Source organism: Pangasianodon hypophthalmus, chromosome 25 (genome assembly GCF_027358585.1).
Source record: "Pangasianodon hypophthalmus isolate fPanHyp1 chromosome 25, fPanHyp1.pri, whole genome shotgun sequence".
Classification (NCBI taxonomy): domain Eukaryota; kingdom Metazoa; phylum Chordata; class Actinopteri; order Siluriformes; family Pangasiidae; genus Pangasianodon; species Pangasianodon hypophthalmus.
In genome coordinates, this window is record NC_069734.1 from 7,896,539 (window position 1) to 7,916,383 (window position 19,845).

At 38.0% G+C, this 19,845-nt stretch overlaps 2 protein-coding genes across 25 annotated transcripts in view; both read right to left on the reverse strand.

The window, feature by feature from the left end:
- The window catches only part of madd (MAP-kinase activating death domain), a 53,270-nt gene extending 52,391 nt beyond the window's left edge, over nt 1-879 (reverse strand). For 6 of the 21 annotated variants that reach the window (XM_034299825.2, XM_026937730.3, XM_026937723.3 and 3 more), the window contains exon 1: nt 488-876. The gene's annotated coding sequence lies outside the window, so the exon portion shown is untranslated. Of the gene's footprint in view, nt 1-487 lie in introns of all 21 variants that reach the window. The other 15 variants (XM_034299821.2, XM_053229266.1, XM_053229260.1 and 12 more) reach the window with 5 other exon arrangements.
- A 2,540-nt stretch (nt 880-3,419) lies between these two features.
- On the reverse strand, nt 3,420-19,423 carry nr1h3 (nuclear receptor subfamily 1, group H, member 3). 4 transcript variants are annotated; one of them, XM_026937596.3, is made up of 11 exons: nt 19,317-19,423; nt 14,475-14,585; nt 12,530-12,603; nt 11,005-11,187; nt 9,168-9,434; nt 8,557-8,762; nt 7,900-8,079; nt 7,561-7,663; nt 6,411-6,524; nt 5,828-5,922; nt 3,420-4,744 (listed from the first exon to the last, which is right to left on the reverse strand). In XM_026937596.3, the coding sequence occupies exons 3-11, from the start codon at nt 12,573-12,575 to the stop codon at nt 4,598-4,600; spliced, it is 1,341 nt and encodes a 446-aa protein (XP_026793397.3). In that variant the 5' UTR covers nt 12,576-12,603; nt 14,475-14,585; nt 19,317-19,423; the 3' UTR covers nt 3,420-4,597. The 4 variants fall into 4 exon arrangements, with proteins under 4 accessions (XP_026793397.3, XP_053085489.1, XP_053085490.1 ...); XM_053229514.1 differs by having other exon boundaries at nt 6,411-6,584; XM_053229515.1 differs by having other exon boundaries at nt 6,411-6,584; nt 14,475-14,582; nt 19,317-19,403.
- Nucleotides 19,424-19,845: the final 422 nt, after the last annotated feature.

Genomic DNA, 19,845 nt, shown 5'->3' on the forward strand with positions numbered 1-19,845 from the left:
TGTGACAGTTTATCAAGTGACGACGTGCTAAGCGAGAAGCTGCCAGCTAACGGCTAGTCTTACATCTTTCCTGACTGTCTAACTGTATTCACTTATTCCTCTAGTTTCTCCTCATATTTATTCCATATTGTGTACTCTTCCTTCGCGTTAGCTGCAACCCCACCGTGAGAAAACTGCTGCTCGTACGTGTGCGTCTGCTAAGTAAGTCTTTCGAGTCCATTCAGTTCAATCAGCAGCACCTAGCTAGCTAGCTAATTAACGCTAGCAGGAGCTCGGATCAAACGGCAGCAGCGTTATTAGCATCAGTCAACATCCATCCATACGAGTAACGCCGCAGATGTGTGTGGTTCTTTACAAAAGGGTTATCTACCCATTTATGGTTGTTTAAAAAAATACCGTGTCCGCGGTGCCAGCTGTCATATTATCAGATTATGAAATAATTAATACTATATGTATGGAAATAAAGCACATAGTCACTACTACTGACCTCCAGCAGTTCACGAGCGCGCGCCTGGCTGCTTAAATAACGTCGATGTTGGTTCTTCTGCAAAATTTTCACCTCAGAAAAATCGGTGTATATCCTCCGGACATTGTCATATGGTGCACGAAGAGTGTGCAGCACATATATATTAGTATATAAAAGACGCCGTCTCTTGGTCAGTGAATGATGCAGCGTTGAAATGCCTGGCTACGTGAAACCTACGTCCTCCTCCTCCTCATCATCATCATAACACTCATTTTCACTGTACACTAGGCCGCATGCCACATCGCTCCGTACTCTCCTCACAGAAGTGCACTATCTATTCTATTAAATATGCCTTATACGCCCTACACAGTGCACCTATTTAGTCAATGAGGAACCATTTGAGATGCAGCCATAATGACTAGTTCCGCATTAGGAGCTAACCGAGTGGACTGTACCATTCATCCAAGAGGTGTACAAACACGGGCGCTTTCACGTTTAGCTCGCTACACTTGGAGCCGTGACAAATATTACGCATCATAATGGCCAACTTGAAGGTCTTCCGGCATCTTGGCTGACATAACTCGGCTTTGTAAGACTGTACAATGGAAAAACAAGAAGGGTGTACAATTTTGTTACACCCACAGCTGTTCCACTGGTATGTCCAGTATTTGCATTACGTCTAAGTAGGTTTGCTTTTTACTTCAGACAATGACAGGCAGTAATTGGTGTTAATACTTCTTCTTCATGCGTGTGTATATTATATATACTATATATATATATATATATATATATATATATATATATATATATATATATATTATATACACTATATATATATATATATATATATATAAAGCCTATAACATACATTTTAACCCAAAAATGGAAAAAGGCAATGTTGTGATTTTCAATGAATTTATTTACAAGGTAAACGTATTCTATTAAAAACTGCAGAAGAATAAAAAGACAAAGACAATAAGCAGTTCCATGTTTCAGGTCAATGTATTTCAGTATAAAGAATAGTTGAGGTGTTTAGTCATCTACATTTTCAACAAACAAACAAACATATATGTATGTATGTATGTATGTATGTATATATGTGTACACACACATACATTATATTATATATATATATATATATATATATATATATATATATATATATATATATATATATATACACACACACACACACACACACACATACATACACACACACACACACTCTGGTAGAACAATAAAATTTGTCAGCTTTTAAATTATGTGTATAAAGCAGTTTATCCAAAGGCTTAAGGCGTTAAAACATAAGTTTGCATTTATATGCCACAATTGTTTGATACCACACCACAGGAGGTCAGATGAATTAAGAGGAAATGGTTCACCCACAAGGGCATATAAAATAAATTATCATTAACATTAGATCTGAATTAAAATGCCTGTGTTAAAAGACAACACACTTTAAAATAGATTGAGAAAAGGCAAGTGTTACACACACACACACACACACACACAGATGAATAGTGAAAAATAAATGAATGGGGTGTAAATATTTCACACTGATCGTGCTTTCTCTAAGGCTAAGAAACTCAACACCATAGTTGTGTTATGACAGATCAACATGTCATAGAAATTCAATAAACAATTCCAAAGATTTGATCACATTAGAGTACACACAATTTTATCCAAATCTGATTTCAAAGAACGCTATTTTCAGATGTCAAACATGGCCAGTTATAGTTGCACTATACTTATAAACTGTTTGTAAAAATATCTATGATTTAGTTGCATTGTTACCCTTCTAATCTTTTCAGACAGTGCTTAGGAAGAAATAATTTTATTAAATAAATTTACAATTAAATGTATTTATTATAGTGCATGCTAAGAAGAGAGGCATGTGAGTCCAAGGGGGAAATCATACCTTTAAAAGAAATTTACTACTTATCCCCAAATTTTCAATAATTACAGTAAGAACCAGCAAGAATGAATACAAATGCCAATTTAGTTTTACTCCTAATAAGGGATCAGAATAAAACAGTACTGGGTTGCTAAACTGGGAAAGTTACTTCGTCACTAAGGCCAAAGCATAAATAATAGCTGGGGGTAAATTACATGAATCAAAGTTCCCATTTACACTGGAACATTTTATTCATCTTGAGTAATAGGATTATATCCGGATGGAGATTATCCGCATGAAAATGCAAAACGTGTAAATGCATCCAGGATGCATTTATATAATATGTTATAAGTGATCTGAGTAATCAGATTTAAATACGTTCGCTCCTATGACATCTTAATGAGGTGCACTGAAAGTTGATGTTCAAATGAGCCAATGTGCATATTAATAATAATTTGCATATTATCAACTGTCTAATCTGTCTGACCAGAGATGGATACAATCAACAAGATGGACAAGATGACCATGTGTGAATGGGGACAAATAACAATCTTAGATAATAACTTGGAAATGTTTTTCAGAGCATAGAATTGGATTTAGTCAAAGCTCAAATTCTTCACTATAAGAGGCTCTCCATAACTCCAATGCTTATTAGAGCTACAATCGCACAAAAGCTACTTTCCTCAATATTACAGGTACATATTGTTGGTGGAAATCCACTTCATCTGACTAATTGGATACAGAGTAGGATATTCTCTACCGAGCTGCAAAGCAAAACAATGAGGTTACTACAAATAAGCTGATTAAGAGAAAAATCCAGTCAGAACGAGATAAAGTAGGTGACACAAAACCACCCTGCAGCAGTTTTAACTGATGTGGCAGTGTTCAACAGATGAGAATGCATGGCTTCAGAAAAAAGAAGTAGCATTGATAAAACCAATGTATATTTAACCCCTAGTTCAGAAGACCCGTTAATTACATCGTACTGTTCTTTTGCTTTTTGCACCGTTAGGCCATGGAACTACAGCCAAGAAGGCCACAAGGACAAGACATTAAGGGTTTACTGTGTAATAAACTGTTACTAGCAGTTACTAAATGACAATGGTTGACATAAAACAAAGTTATAAACCCATATCTATGTTCAATGTTATAGATTATACACATGAAATTTCTCAACCCAACTTTACAGTAGTTTTTGTAAGCAGCATACTGGTTTATGTTGGCAGGTCAACTGACACCTGCCAATCCCTGTAAGTAATGTGCTGGATTTTTTTATTTTTAGATGAATCAAAGATTGCATTCTGTTCACCATCACCATCCCATTGCTTCTAGACAGTGAACACGAGATTGTATATAGCCTTAACATAGCCATGCCCACTCCTTCTGGAAATTAATAAAGGAATAGCAAAACGTAGGACTTCATTAAGCCAATTGAGAAGCTTTGTGTCATTCCCCACCACTCACTCAATTCAGAATCCTGACATATTAGCTATATGAAAAATTCCATTATGCCTCTTTCACATTACACAAACTATAAATTCCTTATATATAGCTTTCAGACTATGTGACTGATGCTCTGGAATAAATCAGCAGATATCCCACTTTACTCCTGCACTGTCCCTGAAAAGGCATAAAAATGAGCTCATATCAAAGCAAAAATGGTGACGTATGAGAGAGGCTAATCAATTATTTCTCAAATTATCCTCAAACAGGTCATTTGTAGGAGCACTGCTCCATGACAATGTGTGAAATGACAAGTTTTTGGCCCCAAAGCGCAGGGAGAAATAATGCCCATACAGTATAGAGCCAAACTTTCTGCTAGCTAACTAATTTACTGCATTCATCTCCTTCTCGAAGGCATCCCTCTGGATTTGAGCTCAAATGGGCTGCAAGTATTCCCAGTGGAATAGGTATTGTAAAAAGAAATATAATCAATTGCCTTAAATGTACAGTCATTCATTCCAGTAAGCAAGAATCTGGATCCAAAATGTCTATAAACAGTCCCTCAACATTTCTGGATGGTCTAGACAGTCGACAGAGTGCTGACTCTGGAGAAGGCCAACCACAAACCGCTGTATCCTGCACAGGAGAATACAATCATAAGTCCAGAGGAAGATAAAACAAGCTCCTCAAAGCCAGGGCAGTTAGTGGGACTGAAGGACAGTATGATCCTGCACCGTTCAGCCATAAAACTCTGCATGACTATGTCCTTAGGGCTGGCCATTTGTAGTTAACTTTCATTCGTGGACATCCCAGATTTCAGACAGAAGAGGCGGAAGTTTCTTGTCCTGCAGTCGTAGAGCGAAGACCTGCTCAGAGTGAACACTACTCAGTGTGCGCAGGCTGACCAGCTTCATCAGCATACGCGGGAACATCAGGTGATCCTGCAATGTGAATTGGACACATGGCATGGTCATTCACATGGCACTTCATACACACAGAAATTAAATCAGTTTAGTACGTACACAGTAACTATCAATACTGTACTATCAGTAACATTCATAGTATATATAGATGGTACACTATATTGCCAAAAGTTTGTGGACACAGTAGCATCACACCCACATATGCGTGCTGAACATCACATTCTATAATGGACATTTATAGAGTTGGTCCCCCCTTTGCTGTTATAACAGCCTCCATTCTTCGGGGAGAGGTTTTGACTAGATTTGGGAACATGGCTGTGGGAATTAGGTCCACATATGGGTGTCCAAATACCTTTGGCCATATAGTGTATAAATTGCTTTAATTTAAACTATTTTTTGGTTGATTGGTAGCAGGGTGTGACAGGGTTCAATCCTGTGCTTGAGTGTACTGTTCCCTTGTGTATTCTTCCGGGTTCTCCGGTTTCCTCAGACATCCCAAAACCATGCCAGTGGGTGGATTGGCTACTCTAAGTTGCCCCTACAGGTGTAGGTGATGCCCACTGGAAAAAATAACACCAGTGTAAACAAATTGGTGCCATTGCCAGGCCAGGTTTTCCAGTTCTAAGTTAGCTAGTGCCTTGTCACTGTTTTCAACTCAGTTCAGTTCTAGTGTTGGAGGCAGACAGGTGTGGCCACGTCTTCTCCCTGTCAAATTTTATGAAACTGGAGGAGGTGCAATGGCAGTTTTATCTTTCGTGGTTGATTCTAAGTCATGCTGAAAGGACAATTGTCAAACAGTGAGACAGCTTCTTTTGGCTGAAGTGGTGATATCAGTCATGGATGCAGCTTTAATTGGTTAAGCTTCTTTTGCCATGTTGTTTGTGTAGCTAATTACATAAAAAATGTATCCAAGCTGTACTTGTAGTTTAGTGAACCAAACTGTTAAAGTAGCTTACCCACCCGTGGTAAATACAGCTCAAAGATTGAGGGGGACAGATGTAAAGGAAGAATAACCACTTGATTTTGCATGTACTGATTTGCATGCAATTTTATTGCAAAATTTTTCTTTGCTTGGAACTTTTCTATTCTATTGTGACTTACATTTGGTCTCTTGATCCTGATGTATGAATGCAGAGCATCTACATATGGCTGTTGGAGCTTCTCCACCAAATCATGATCCTGCACGTTAGGTCGGTCTAAAGACAGACACAGAGAAAAAACAGGGATGGGGATGACTGACATTATAATGTCATACAGTATTTCCTTTAGAGAGTGCAGAAGTGCCTTAGAGGAAGGTCAGCCAGGCTCATAAATATATCCTGCAGTATGTCACTAAGAAGTCAAACAACCTCAAGCGAGCACTAAAGACGGCTTTGGGATTATTCAAAGTCACCACCATCCATAAACCACCACTGAATGAAAATACAACACATACTACAGTGCTGCATTACAGTAAAGAAGAATTGTTTGTCACTTTCCAGCTGGCATCCTCAGTTAAATTTGATTATTCATCTTCGCTCCCACTGTGTCAGCTTAGTTTAATGAAGTGTGGTGTCAGTGTATGACACCCACAGGCATGCTATTATAATCAGTTAAAAACACATTTAAAAAAAACATCAAATCCATGGTACCACTGTTCTCCACTCTTTTGTATAAATGTCCTGCATGTGTGCAATAGACTGACCTGCTGAAAAGATGTTTATAGCGATAAGCAGTGCATACTCTGCCTCATCCAGGTGCAAGTCATTCATGCCCTTAGAGAACTCGAAGATGGGGTTAATGAACTCAATCTGCAGTCCTGCAGAGAAGCCAGGTGGAGGAGAGGTCATTTTAGGACATGGGCAGGTTGTAAACTGCTCTAACAGAATGAAAAGCAATAACATTTTCAGTTTTTAATGCAGTTTGGGCTTATGTGGATGACTTGGACAATGAGAACGTGATTTGACTACAATATGCTGACACACCATGCTGATGGTACAGAAATAGTGCTAACCAAGGAGTACTGAGCAGCGTTTTTCCATCCATTGCATCCAATCAGCCATAGACTACAGATGTCTACAGTGTCTACAACTATGCATTCTGTGATGGAAACATGCCTTACGAGGAGGTGCCATTAGTATGTATTTGCAATTAAAGTATCATAGAACCTCTTATTACTCAACATAATACAAGAGAAATGTTTATGTACTATATAGTATGGCAAATTAGTATACCTCCCAGTAGTATCAGTACCTATATAGTAGGGATTTTGACTTATTTAGAACCCAGTATTACATAAAAATGCCTAGGTCTCAAATCTATACAACTATATTATGTACTATGGCAGATTAGTACACCACTTACCAATATCAGTATCTATATATAGTAGGGATTTTATTTTAATGTATTATTTATTACCCAATAATACATAAAACGGTCTATGTCTCAAATCCATACTACTATACTACATAGTATGGCAAAAAAAAAAAAAAGTACACCACTTACAATCTTTACTATGTATGAGCATCTACAGTATATATAATGGGGATTTTATTTTGACATATCATTTAGTGCTGTAGTATGCATATTGGGATGCTGCCAAACAAACTAGCCTAGTTACCATTTTTATACCACCGTGCATCTTATAGCTGCTGAGAAATGTAGAACCAATTAGCAGAAATTGGAAAAACAAGATCCTCTGTTCTGTCTTAAATGTCATTCAGTTGATTTCATCAGAGCTAAAGTTCAACAGCATCTAACAGTTTACAGCCAGCTTGGTGTGTCAGGTGTCAGGGCCCTAGCACCTAAAAGAAGGATCAAGCCAACTGACATAAAATATTTATGTGCATCCACACCTGCTTTGGCAAAGTCATCCTTGTTGTAGCTGAAGTCTGGCGTGAGGAAAGTGATGCTCTCGATCGCTGGATTGTAGCGGCGAGACGTCTCTAGCAGCATGATCTACAGCACAAAACTGTATGCATAAAACTGTAGAAGAGACTGAAAACAGTGTGGTGGCCCTTCATTACCACTAGGAGGCAGAAGGTGCTCAGTTAAAAGCCATACAGTATTTACAAACTGGCACAGCAGAAGCAGACCCAGCAACAGTACATTAGTCCATCTGTGCATGTTTGCATAACATGGAACACAGAAATAGGATTACAAAACCATTCAGAGTGACCTGGAGGCAGACTGACCTCAATGGTGGAGGTCTTGAGCAGGGCAATCTGGTCCTCACGGGTGAGCTCCAGGAAACCAGGCAGCTGTTTAGCAAAGTCCACTATCTCCTGCACCGACATGATTGCCAGCTCGGTGAAGTGAGCAAAGCGCTGCTGCCGCACCTCCCGGTTCATCGGGTCCTGACTCTGTGGCCATGGCTGTGGGTGAAAGGGAAGGAGGTCAAAAACAATTCAACTCCCCACGATAAGAATTAAGTAGTAACATTTGAATGAAGCAAGCAGGAATAGAGCCACCAAAGTGCTAAAATGTAATGTGTAAAAATTCCAAGGTCTGCACATTTACAAGAGAAAAAGGAATCAGTCATATCTGTAGTGCAGTGAATACACATTGCTGCAATAAAGGGGATTTCTAACCAACAAGCAGATCTTTACACAAATCACAGCCAGAGGAAGCAATGTGAAATAAATCAAAAATGGAAATCTAGATCACCCACAGACTTTCCTTACTTCCATACTAGATTAGCCTATTAGCTTCAGTGCAAAACTAAAGAAGTTTTATTTGGCTAAACAATTCCTTTAGTGTGTATATTTTAATGGTCCTACATTGTAAAACAGATCTGCTAGGTATAATAGGTCGAATATGAGGATACAGCATGAAAGACTGGGGTCACGTACAGTGACTTTGCGCCGGTCGATGAAGGAGCGTTTATTGCACTGTTTCTGCATGGCGACTAACTTCTCAATCATTTCCTGCTGTTCTGGAGCCAAAGGGGGAATGTCAGCCGCTGGGCTCGGTGCAGCCACGCCCGAGCTACGAGCTGCCTCTTCCTCATGCTGCTTCTTCATTTTCTTCAACCGAATCTGCTCCTCTGAAAGCACACCTGGTTAAAAAAAAAAAAACACAGAAAAGGATATCTAAACGTTAGTGTATTTTTCTGAGTCAGTGTGTGTAACGGAGCAAGTGTTTAAGCTAGTCTTTGGGTTAAAGGTGAAGTTTGTAATGTTTAAAAGTGATTCTAGCAGTATTATAATCATAATTTCCAAGATATCTTAGAAAGAAATGGATCTCAAGATCCAGGCAATGGATCTATACTTTCAGATTTAATATTTTAATTGTCTTCTGGCTTTCCCTAATTTCGTTTTTCTCACACAGTAAAGGTGGTCCAACCTTCAATTTTCTGCTCAAACTAAAAAAAAAAAATTAAAAAAAAACATGCTGCAGCTCTTTGCTAACTCCTTAGTGAACGATTTCAGTTTCATTCAGGAAAAGAAGAGAAGCCACTCACACTGCTCAAGCATGCCCGCCTCCCGACACTTGCGCAGCCGACACTGCTGACATTTTCGGCGCATGTACATGTCCATCTCACAGCGGCCCGAGTTCTTGCAGACATACTGTGCTCCTTTGATCACGCTTCGCCTGAAGAAGCCCTTGCAGCCCTCACAGCTCAATACATTGTAGTGGAAACCGGAGGCCTTGTCTCCACACACACTACACACCTCATTCCCCAACATCTTGGGAGCTGGACCTTTCTTCCTCTTCACTGGCTGGCCCTCTGTGTACACACGCACACACGCACACGCGCACACACACACACACACACACACACACACACACACACACACACACACACACAGACAAAAAGCAGATTCTCATTAACACAGGTGTACATATAGAAGCAGTGCTTTGCTGGAGCCAGTGGCTTGTGCGGAAGTTTTCTGTCATTGTTTCTTTATTCAGCAGTGCAGTTATTTGAATACATCCTGGTTGTGGTCTAACCACACCATGCTTGACTAAACTTTTCACATGCGTGTTCTGCCAGTTAATTTTAAACTTGGATTTCACAACTGATCCAAAAGAGGATAAGGAAACAGAAACTGAGAAGAAAGCAATACATTTAATATAAGACATATACAGTGGTAGCTCAGTGGTTAGGACGTTGGCCTACTGATCGGAAGGTCATGAATTCAAATCCCTGCACCACCAAGCTGCCACTGCTGGGCCCTTGAGCAGGGCCCTTAACCCTCAACTGCTCAGTTGTATAAATGAGTAAATCACTCTGGATAAGGGCGTCTGCCAAATGCCATAAATGTAAATGTATGCATAGCAAGGGCAGTCACATAATCAAAGTGACAGAGCTGATCGCCCAGGTCCACCCGCCCTTGGAGGGGCCCTGTGCTGACTACACATCAGCTAAAATTATAGCGAGTGACGTTGAGATAAAATAAGCAAAAAATGCAAAACAGCTACTGGGAACTAATGAGATGTTTTTCTGAAACTTTTTTTTGTCACTGTAGATGACAAAAGTACTACTGTTACTCAGAGAGCATTTTGTTACTCAGAGTGCACTTCTTTGGCTTTAGCTGCTGTACTGTATCTGAAACATATTTTATTCAACCATTCTTCTATTTCTTCCCTTTTTTTTTTCTTTTATTAAAAATGGATAGCAATTACAATTTTAGTTCTGAAAACGAACCAGAAGGTTTCAGCAAAGAACTGCACATCTTTCCATAGCAACAGCAGATACCCTAAGATCATGTTCCACTGAAGCTTGCATTTTAGATGGGTATCCATACTTAGTCTGTGTGTGATCCTTACATAGTCTGTGTGTGTAATTTCAATTTGCCATGAGGCCACCATTTACACCGCTAAAACCGAGAGGAATATCTGGCATAGCAGGCTGTGGGTTTCTGAATGGTGTGAAACTCTGTCTATCTGGCAGAGTGTAGTCGTATGTTTGTGAAGTAAAAAAGTGCGCTTATTATCTCCCTAGTAAACAGGAATGTCAACATAAAAAATGCTTCATTTGCTGTTCTGTCGTAACCACGTTATCTCAGCCTGGGCCCTGCAGAAAAACAAAAAATACACCCCTGGGCCCCACATACCACATGAAGTAGACCTTATGTGCTTAGCACACTTCAGTTTGATTGACAGATCCACCTAATCCATAGCCACATTACCCTACATTCCACTATATATGTCCCATATTTTCCTGTAAATTAAGATCTGAATGCCATTACCATATAAATTTGACAATGGACCACATGAAGAGTACTGAAGCCTTTACACGTCTTGCAGGTAAATAAAGAAACAAAAATCAACCAACACCCCACACCCCGACGTACCTGGTGCAGGTGTGTCTGCAGAGGGATCCAGTTTAACGTCGCTAGGGTCCATGTGCAGCGTGTCGCTCAGCTCTTTGGGAGAACTGGTGAATGAAACGGGTTGACTGGGAGAAGTGTGTAATTCATGTTTCACTTCTGCTGCACTCACTGAGCCTTCCTCAGTGACACACCCCAAATTTGCCCCTGCAGGAAAAAAAGATAGATTTATGCACTTATGCACTTTCTCACACACACACACAGCGGGGTCCAAAAGTCTGAGACCACACTGAAAATCTGGGATTTTTTCCCCACATACAGCTGGAAACAAATAGAAGGTTTTAGAATTTTGAAATATTTTAGACAAAGAAAGGAAATGTTCAATACCTTGAATATTTAATATTCAATATTCTGCACATTTCTAGGTCCATATTTAAATGTAAGCATTTGTGATTTGTGATATTGTCCAATGCTTAATGCTTGGTACAAATGGTTAGATTTTCTTCATGCCTAATCTCTTCTATTGAAGCATGTGTTCAGACAACACTCCGATGGATTTGATCTAAAAATGTATTATCAGCGGAAAATGTGTGTGTGTGTGTGTGTGTATGTATGTATATATTATATATATATATATATATATATATATATATATATATATATATATATATATATATATATATATATATATATATATATGTTACACACACAATTTTCCCCTGAGAATGACATAAGAATGAATAAGGCACACATCTATATAGGCCAGAGAGGAAATGCCTACATGTTTAATAATAGAATACAAACAAAAACACAGTATATTTGTGTATACTCTATCTCACATACACAGACTATGCATTCTTACTAGCATTGAACATTCTCAAAGATTCTCAAATTCTTAAGATTCACAAATTTGAAGAACACAACTCCAGCCCAGGCTTTATATTCGTGCAGTCTATCGCTGAAAGTCGTGCTAATCACCCCCATATTTGCTGTCAATTTGGGCTTTATTTAAGCCTGCTTCACTGACACATCCATAACACATCAACTGTAATGTATGTGAAGGAACATGTGAAATATAACTGCAGGCTACTATAATAGCATGGTTAATTCATTTTTCTAAATGCCTTTGCAAGAGAAATTAGGAGTAAATAGAGTAAGTAACATTGTCCAATTAACATTAACATTTCACAATTGGACAGATGACAGAAAGTTTTGTATTCCTTGGTCTGAGCAAAAGAGCCTTCTAACAGCAAGCTCAGAGTTTCTGTTGTTACTTGGAGGTGATACAGCAGGATGAAAAATATAAATTAAAAACAAGAAGCATGAATGGTGCTGCGTACCTGTGCTCCTCTGTGTATGCATAATACTGAAGGTTCATGCCTATGATGAGAATCCATACCATAAGGCTCAACCCTAATGATTTCCTAACAGTAACGGCACATTAGTGATAAGTAGGTAATTTTTTTTTAGCCCTCCCATTTAATCTTGTTTTGTCATTGTTTGGCTAGATGCGTAAAACCAATAGCTCTTCCAGGAAGATGAAACTTACCATGACCAACATCAGCAATATCAGTCGCAGAAAGGGTGGTCATCATGAGCTTGTCATAACGGCCAACTCTCCTCCTGAAAACCACACAAATAAACCGCTAAGAGTAGAGCTTTAAACAGTCTGTCTTTAGGATTTCTTGTGGAAGTGTAACTTGGACCTATACATGAGACTTAAAGTAAAAGTTTAGACAAGTTAGACCTGCTGTAAATTTTCAAGCAATTTCTAAAACATAAAAATGGGAGCATAGAGGGCTTTCACAGCATTTTAACATCATGAAACCCAGAAACAAACTTTAGGATGCCTTACATTCTGCGACTTATCATGATAATTTTATCACAGACAAACACAACAAATACTGAACGAAATTACTTGGTCATGAGTTCAAATTAGTGGCATAAGATTGTTTAATATGATGGATGTGTGGGTGATCTGATTTTGGACCAAAATCTTGAAATGTGAGCACTATGATACATGTCAGCAGTGGTGGTCATCCCTTTATTGCATCGAAAGACTATCGTGAGAGAATTGTAATCATATAATCTGACTTGTAGCACATAGGAACAAAACTGATATCGTACAGTGTGCCATGCAATAAACCTACACATTTTTACACTATGACTGTTTGTTGTCGCAAAACAAAAAAGAATTATTTGGTGAGGAGTTGAGATCAGCGTGACCTCTGCTATGACGCTCGCCTGAAAGCCACTACCAGTAAGAAGAAACTCACAGGACAGCTAGAAATACTGCCGTGATAATGGAATATAAACTAAACAAGCTAATGGACAGAAGAAACATCCTTATTACCTCAAGCTCACTCTGAACAATGTTTGTGTTTATGCAAACCCCATTTTCTTCACGAGCCATCTTCTGGATTGTGCTCATTCATGACATAAGCAGAACACAGTAATTTTCATTCATCGTATCAAACTAATCATTAGAGAATCTTCACTGTATAAACTGACATGTAGAACACATTATCAAAGTCTGTTATACAATTCGGCTCAGGTTTTATAAGAATCATCTCATACAGTGTGACAAGTAATAATCTTAAAAGAAATCAGACAGTCTAAAACCGGCTTAAGCCTCCTGTTATCACACAGTGTAAAGCAGCCTTTACTGCTGACTACTGAATAGTCTCAGAAGGTGTACGTTTAATAAAATCAGGGTATTAGTCAATATTATTCATATTTTAATCTTAAATCTTTAATTTTGGCTTCTTCAGTTTAACATAGTTGCCTGATATTACTGTGGCTTTGCTAAAGTTAGATAATTGGTTAATAGTTGTTTAATTTTTTATTGGTCATATTTTATATATCATAGAACTTTGCACATTGAGCAATAATACTCCAGTATTGTTCAATTTGCAAAGTTTTACAAAATTGTGCTCAGATTTTTTTTTTTTTTTTTGTAGCATAGAAGCAAAGCAACAGCTGTGCACTAAACATCACAAAATGCCTAAGAAAGTTGTGATAAGTAAGCAAACCCATGATGACCAATAAGGTTCAATAAACATGAGTAACTTTTAATCAACGAAAGGACCCATGTTGCACTGTCATTCTTTTTTTGGACTGTGGGAACATATGCAGAGCTACACTGGAGTAAGCAAAATCACTCCACAACATATTTAAAGATGTCAATGAGACAGCAGATTTCCCACAATCTCAGAGTACCAACAATTCTGTGGGTAAAGGGGAAATGAAAGCTAGAAAGCAGTTTAGATCAACTGGGTTTTGCTGAGTGGGAAATTACTATTTCTTTAAAGCAGATGGTACTGTAAATAGTGAAAGCACATTGGAGAGGCTTCTAGAATACCATGAGCATGCTGATACACCTAATAAATAAATCTCTTTCTTCATTGGACATGAGATTAGGATTAAAGTTAAGGGTCTTAATGTAAAGAGCTGCAAAAATAGAAATGACGTAAAGCTATCCATGCGTTACATACCCCTGGTGTAACTCTTTGTTATTGCCTGTCCATGTTGTTCTGTGTGTCGCTAGCAGGTCATGATGTTTATCTTCTTAACCACTTTGGACACTGTCAGGACAAACTCCACTGCTGAGAAAGAAGAGAGATAGAGAGAGATAGAAAAAGTGAAAAGAGAACAGGGAGATAAAAACAAAGGAGGTAAATGAGGATTTTTTTTTTGTTGTCTTCTTTTGTTCTTCTCTTCTTTCTTTTTTTTTGGGGGGGGGGGGGGGGTTCAGGCAACTAAACAGAGCTTCAGGAGATCTTCTCTTGCGAGAGAAAAAACAGAGAGAGGGAATGAAAGCAAGAGGCAGGGAGGAAGAAGAGAGAACAAGAGGTTACTATCGGTCGTTTACATGGCTGAGAATCCCTGTGGGTCCTGCTTCTTCCTCAATGAATATGACAGCAAACTACCTCACACACACACACACACACACACACACACACCTGCCTATAAACACAGTTTAACCATTTCACTAAACAAGATTTTAACAAGAGAACTGATATGAAACTGTGAGGTGACTGTGACTGATGGGGGGAAAAACATCCTACGGCTTTATGGTTACACTCTAACAGTTTTCTTTCCGCTCTCTCTCTCTCTCTCTCTCTCTCTCCATGGGCAGTAATCGGGTGTTGAATCACACCTACTCAACCAGGTTAAAGTCCAGGTTATGTCACTGTCTGAAGCCACGCTGCAAAGTTCTTCAACTACGTAGATGACACTAAATAATGTTATAGTTTAAACCAAAATTGATCTCAGTGATAAGATGCTTTGAAACTTAAAAAATAAGACACATGAATAATTTGGCTATGTTTCCATGCCAGGTATTGAAAGTTGTACTAGAGACTCAAAATCATCACTTCAAAATAGGTTGAGATGCACAAAAGCTGAACAAAATCAATATGGATAAAAAAAAAAAGAAAAAAAAGAAAGAAAAGAAACACACACACATTAAGCCAGCAACAAATAAATTCTTGCAAAAAAAATCGAAAACAACCTAAACAATGAAACTAACCTCAAATAACCTCCGACTCCCTCCAAGTCCAATGTTCTGTACAACTTATCGCTGATTTGTTACCTTTGCCCAATAAACTACATTTGATCAAAAGACATGTCATCCATTACCACTGCAAGCAACATTTCACCCAAAAAAACTAAATGTCAGCAACACATTTGATTATCTTAAAAAAAAAAAAAAAAAAAAAAAAAAACCTTCATTGCACTCTTTAGTGTACATATTACATGTACTTAATGACTTTTTTTTTTAAGTCATTTAAAAGACTTAAGATATGATGGTAAATCTGAACTTGGATTGCTGCTTAGAAAAAAAATCCTTTGTATTTCAAGACTATGATTCAAACAAAAGTATCAATAGAAAATCACTCAACAGTGCACTTAATCAACATCTGCAAAAAAAAAAAAAAAAAAAGGAACATATTTGTGGACAGCATTTGACACAGCGTGATTGCAAGTTCATAATACACTTGCCTTGTAAGAGAGGGGAAAAAAAAAAAAGTTCCACCCATCTTCTGTACCATGTATCCTACACAGAGTCCCAGGGTAACCTGATGTCTATCCCAGGGGGACTCGGGGCACAAGGCGGGGACAACCTGGACCGGGTGCCAACCCATCGCACACACACTCACACACCCATTCACACACTATGGACAATTTAGAGACAACAATCAGCCTACCAACGCATGTCTTTGCACTGGGGAGGAACCCGGAGAACCCAGAGGAAACCCCTGAAGCACGGGGAGAACATGCAAACGCCACACACACAGGGTAGAGGCGAGAATTGAACCCCCAACTGATGAGGTGTGAGGCAAACTTTTTAACCACTGTATCATTCAGAATGAGCAGAGGATTGTCATTTGGATAAAACAGACAGCAATATTTATTTTTTTTGCAGTAAGGACCTGAAAATGCCATCATCCAGTTACATAAGAGGAGCTACTATTCTTCCTTTAAAAATATTTTACTAAACCGACTTCAGATTTCATAGGTACATTATTAATTTCCACCAATTCCATCAAGCTAATTAGACCAGGATCTACTGATCTACTATACTGTTGCGATGTGTAGTCCCAACATCACCTGTCAAAGAAAAGAGAGCTGTACTGTATGTTTACTGTCCAAAGTATTACAATGAACGATATACACAATTACAAAATAATTCCAGTGAGGCCCATAGTCAGCACAAAATGTACAAGCATAGGGAAATATAGGCAAAAGTTATTCTAACAGGAAGTTTTAGGAAGTGGGCTCTTCCTATTCTCTACCCAGGAGCCTCAGTCATGAGAATATAGAGGAAGGGTGGTTTATTATACACAATATTGCAGAAAACATATGATTCAAAGCTAAAAATACTTTTTTTTTTGCTGAATGTGACTTAATGAATTACTGAACATTTTGTTGTTTCCCCTTGAATAATAGTATTTACTGACCACTTGTTCCTATTTGGTTCCTGCTTATGTATGTACTGATCAGGTATCTATTATAGAAACTAGGTGTGTATCCATAGCTGTGCTTATAAATCTATGAGTAATGAATTAAAAACCTTTAGACAATTCATGGCAGATGAACTGACTGATCCAAATATTGTTTATCATATCAGTTCATATCATATTAACAGTCTGTTTCTCAGAGTGATGTCTGTAACAAAATGTCTGCTCTTTTGCCTACTCTCTTTAACCCTGTAAATTATAAAATTTAAAAGCCTTTCGTCAATCTGTAGAGTTGGAAAATGCTGGGTAAATAGTCTTTTCTGAGAGATATGTTTGATACTGAGATTTCAGAAACACTTTCAGGTTGAACTGAGTTAGTTTCCAGGTGATGAAACTTAAAGTTGTTCTTTTTTTCCATTCAACATTCTTGTCCCCAACAAAAAAGTTACGCCCATGTCTACAGTAATACTGGTTAACATATTTTATGATCCAATCCATTGTATTTAATGGCATGAATGTGTATGCTATGTTAACTGATGTGACAATGCACTGAACAGAATCATAGAGAGAGCTGGTTCAGTATTAGGGATCGTATCGAGAAAGGAAAAAGTGTGATCAGTAAATTTTTATTAAAATCCTAGAATTCTTATTATAAACTGGTTTCACATCCCACAACTCCCAAAACACTTTGTGTAGTTGAATGACTTCTATTCACAACATCCTGCATCCTGTTCTTAAAACACTGTGCTTTTCTGCCATTTTCCAACCACTTTTGTCGTTTTGTTTACTGAAAGTTCACGGTGGACCTAAACAGAAAATAAGTACATGATGCAGATATGTCCCATACGCACCCTGAGCACCACTTTTTTTTTTTTTTTTTAATTAAGTACGCAGCAGTTCGTTCATAGATTTTAATTTATATCTATTTTATTTAGGTAGGGAAGGTGTTAGTGGCTGAACATCAGCTCTATATGTAAAAGAAGCCATCTTTCTAAAAGCACCACGTAAAAAGTTAGCTACATAATATGGAAATCAGTCAGGAAATTAGCAGGAATTAAACAAACAGGAAGTTATTATGGGATAACTTTTCCCATTGATTTCTTTAAATGTTTAAGCCTTGTGGCCCTTGATGGGCTGCATCAGGTGTGGCAGATACCCAAATAATCACTAATCTTTTAATAATAATAATAATAAAAAAAAACACCCAGAAGATATTTTTGGAAAATTTTGTACACCCAGACATGTGTTAGTTTGAATTTTATATCAAATATTTTAATCATTATAATGATTTTACCTTTGCATACAAGAAGACTATATAAGTGAATTTCCCTGTTTCTAGCTTTTCCCCAAACAGTTCATATATATAGCATAAAAAACACATAGCAAAAAAAAAAAAAAATAAAATGCAAATTGAAGCATTCAAGACTAATATATATATATATATATATATATATATATATATATATATATATATATATATATACACATACATACATAAACAGCTACATGAATAGTTGATGAATATTTGTGTAGTAAACAAAGACTCTTATAGGAGTGACATCTACTTACAAAAATATTTCCAAAGACTATAGTCTTCTAAAATAACACTAAAGTGTGTGTTTTACAGTAAACTACCATCTTCCACACAGCTGGCTACATCCAGCCTTAGCTAACGCCTTTAGCTTCACATCTGTCCGGCTAGTCACCGGACCATTTCAGTGTCAACACAAGTGAAAGCTTGGAGTTATTAACTCAATGAAACAGAATAGGATAAATAAAGAAATAGTTTCAAACACCTCACAAGCTATCTTATGTTTCTAATCTATCTATCAGGATAATATTGATATGCTGTTGTGCTGTTTGTGCTTGGCATGCTAACTAGCTCAAGCGCGTGCTATTCAAAACGTCAGTGTCCAGCCACGCATACTTCCATACTGAATAGTACGTTATGGGAGCGCGCGCCACCTGTAGAGGTGACAGAGGTGACATACTATGTAGTACGCTAGTATGCGAGAGGCAGTAGGAGAGCTGCGTCCATGTCTACAACCGCACTAAAGATGTCAGGATAGTACGCGATTCGGCACTTCACTAATAAACTGGATATGATGGAGTGTAAGGAATCTGCTAAGGAATCAAGTTTGTCTACCGGAACTGTCAAACCCTGATAGATAGCTAAGCTAAAGCTAAGGCTAAAGCTAACCAATCCAACGACGCTAAACAGGTATAAACGGATGTGTAGAGCTGTTAGCATGAAAACAGAGCAGGACGCCTTTAACCAGCTTCACTATTCAACACATCATCAGCACATGTGCAGTAATCATGAAGAAACCGTCTAATATGAATGACTGTATGAGATAAACACTGGATATTTACCTGGACTTTAGGAAGCACAAATCCACTGCGAACTTTCCCAACAACCGGGTGAAGAAGCTTCTCTAATGACTGTTTCCTTTAGTTTTTTCCTTTCCAAAATAAAAGTCGCCACTCAAAAATACTCATCTTTTCTCTAACCGTTTCTACATATACATGGAATAAGACAATACACTTTTCTGTAATTGTAATTAAGTTTCCAGTTTATGTGATTCTTTAAGTGAACTTTAATTTAAATTAATAACTTCTTATTTTATCTCTATGAATGCACTATGGATGGGACACCAGTCCATCTCAGAACACCATGCACACACACACCTAGGGGAAATTTAGCACACCCAGTTTCTCTAGTGGCATGTTTTTGGGAGGTGGAAGGAAACTGGAGAACCCAGAGGAAACCCACAGTGAAAACATGCAAAGGAACATTAACCCTTGTTCAGAGTCAAACCCTGAACCCTAGAGCTGTGAGACAGCAACACTATCCACTGCATCACCATGCCACCCTAATCCTATGTTACTGCAGCTGTTTGGT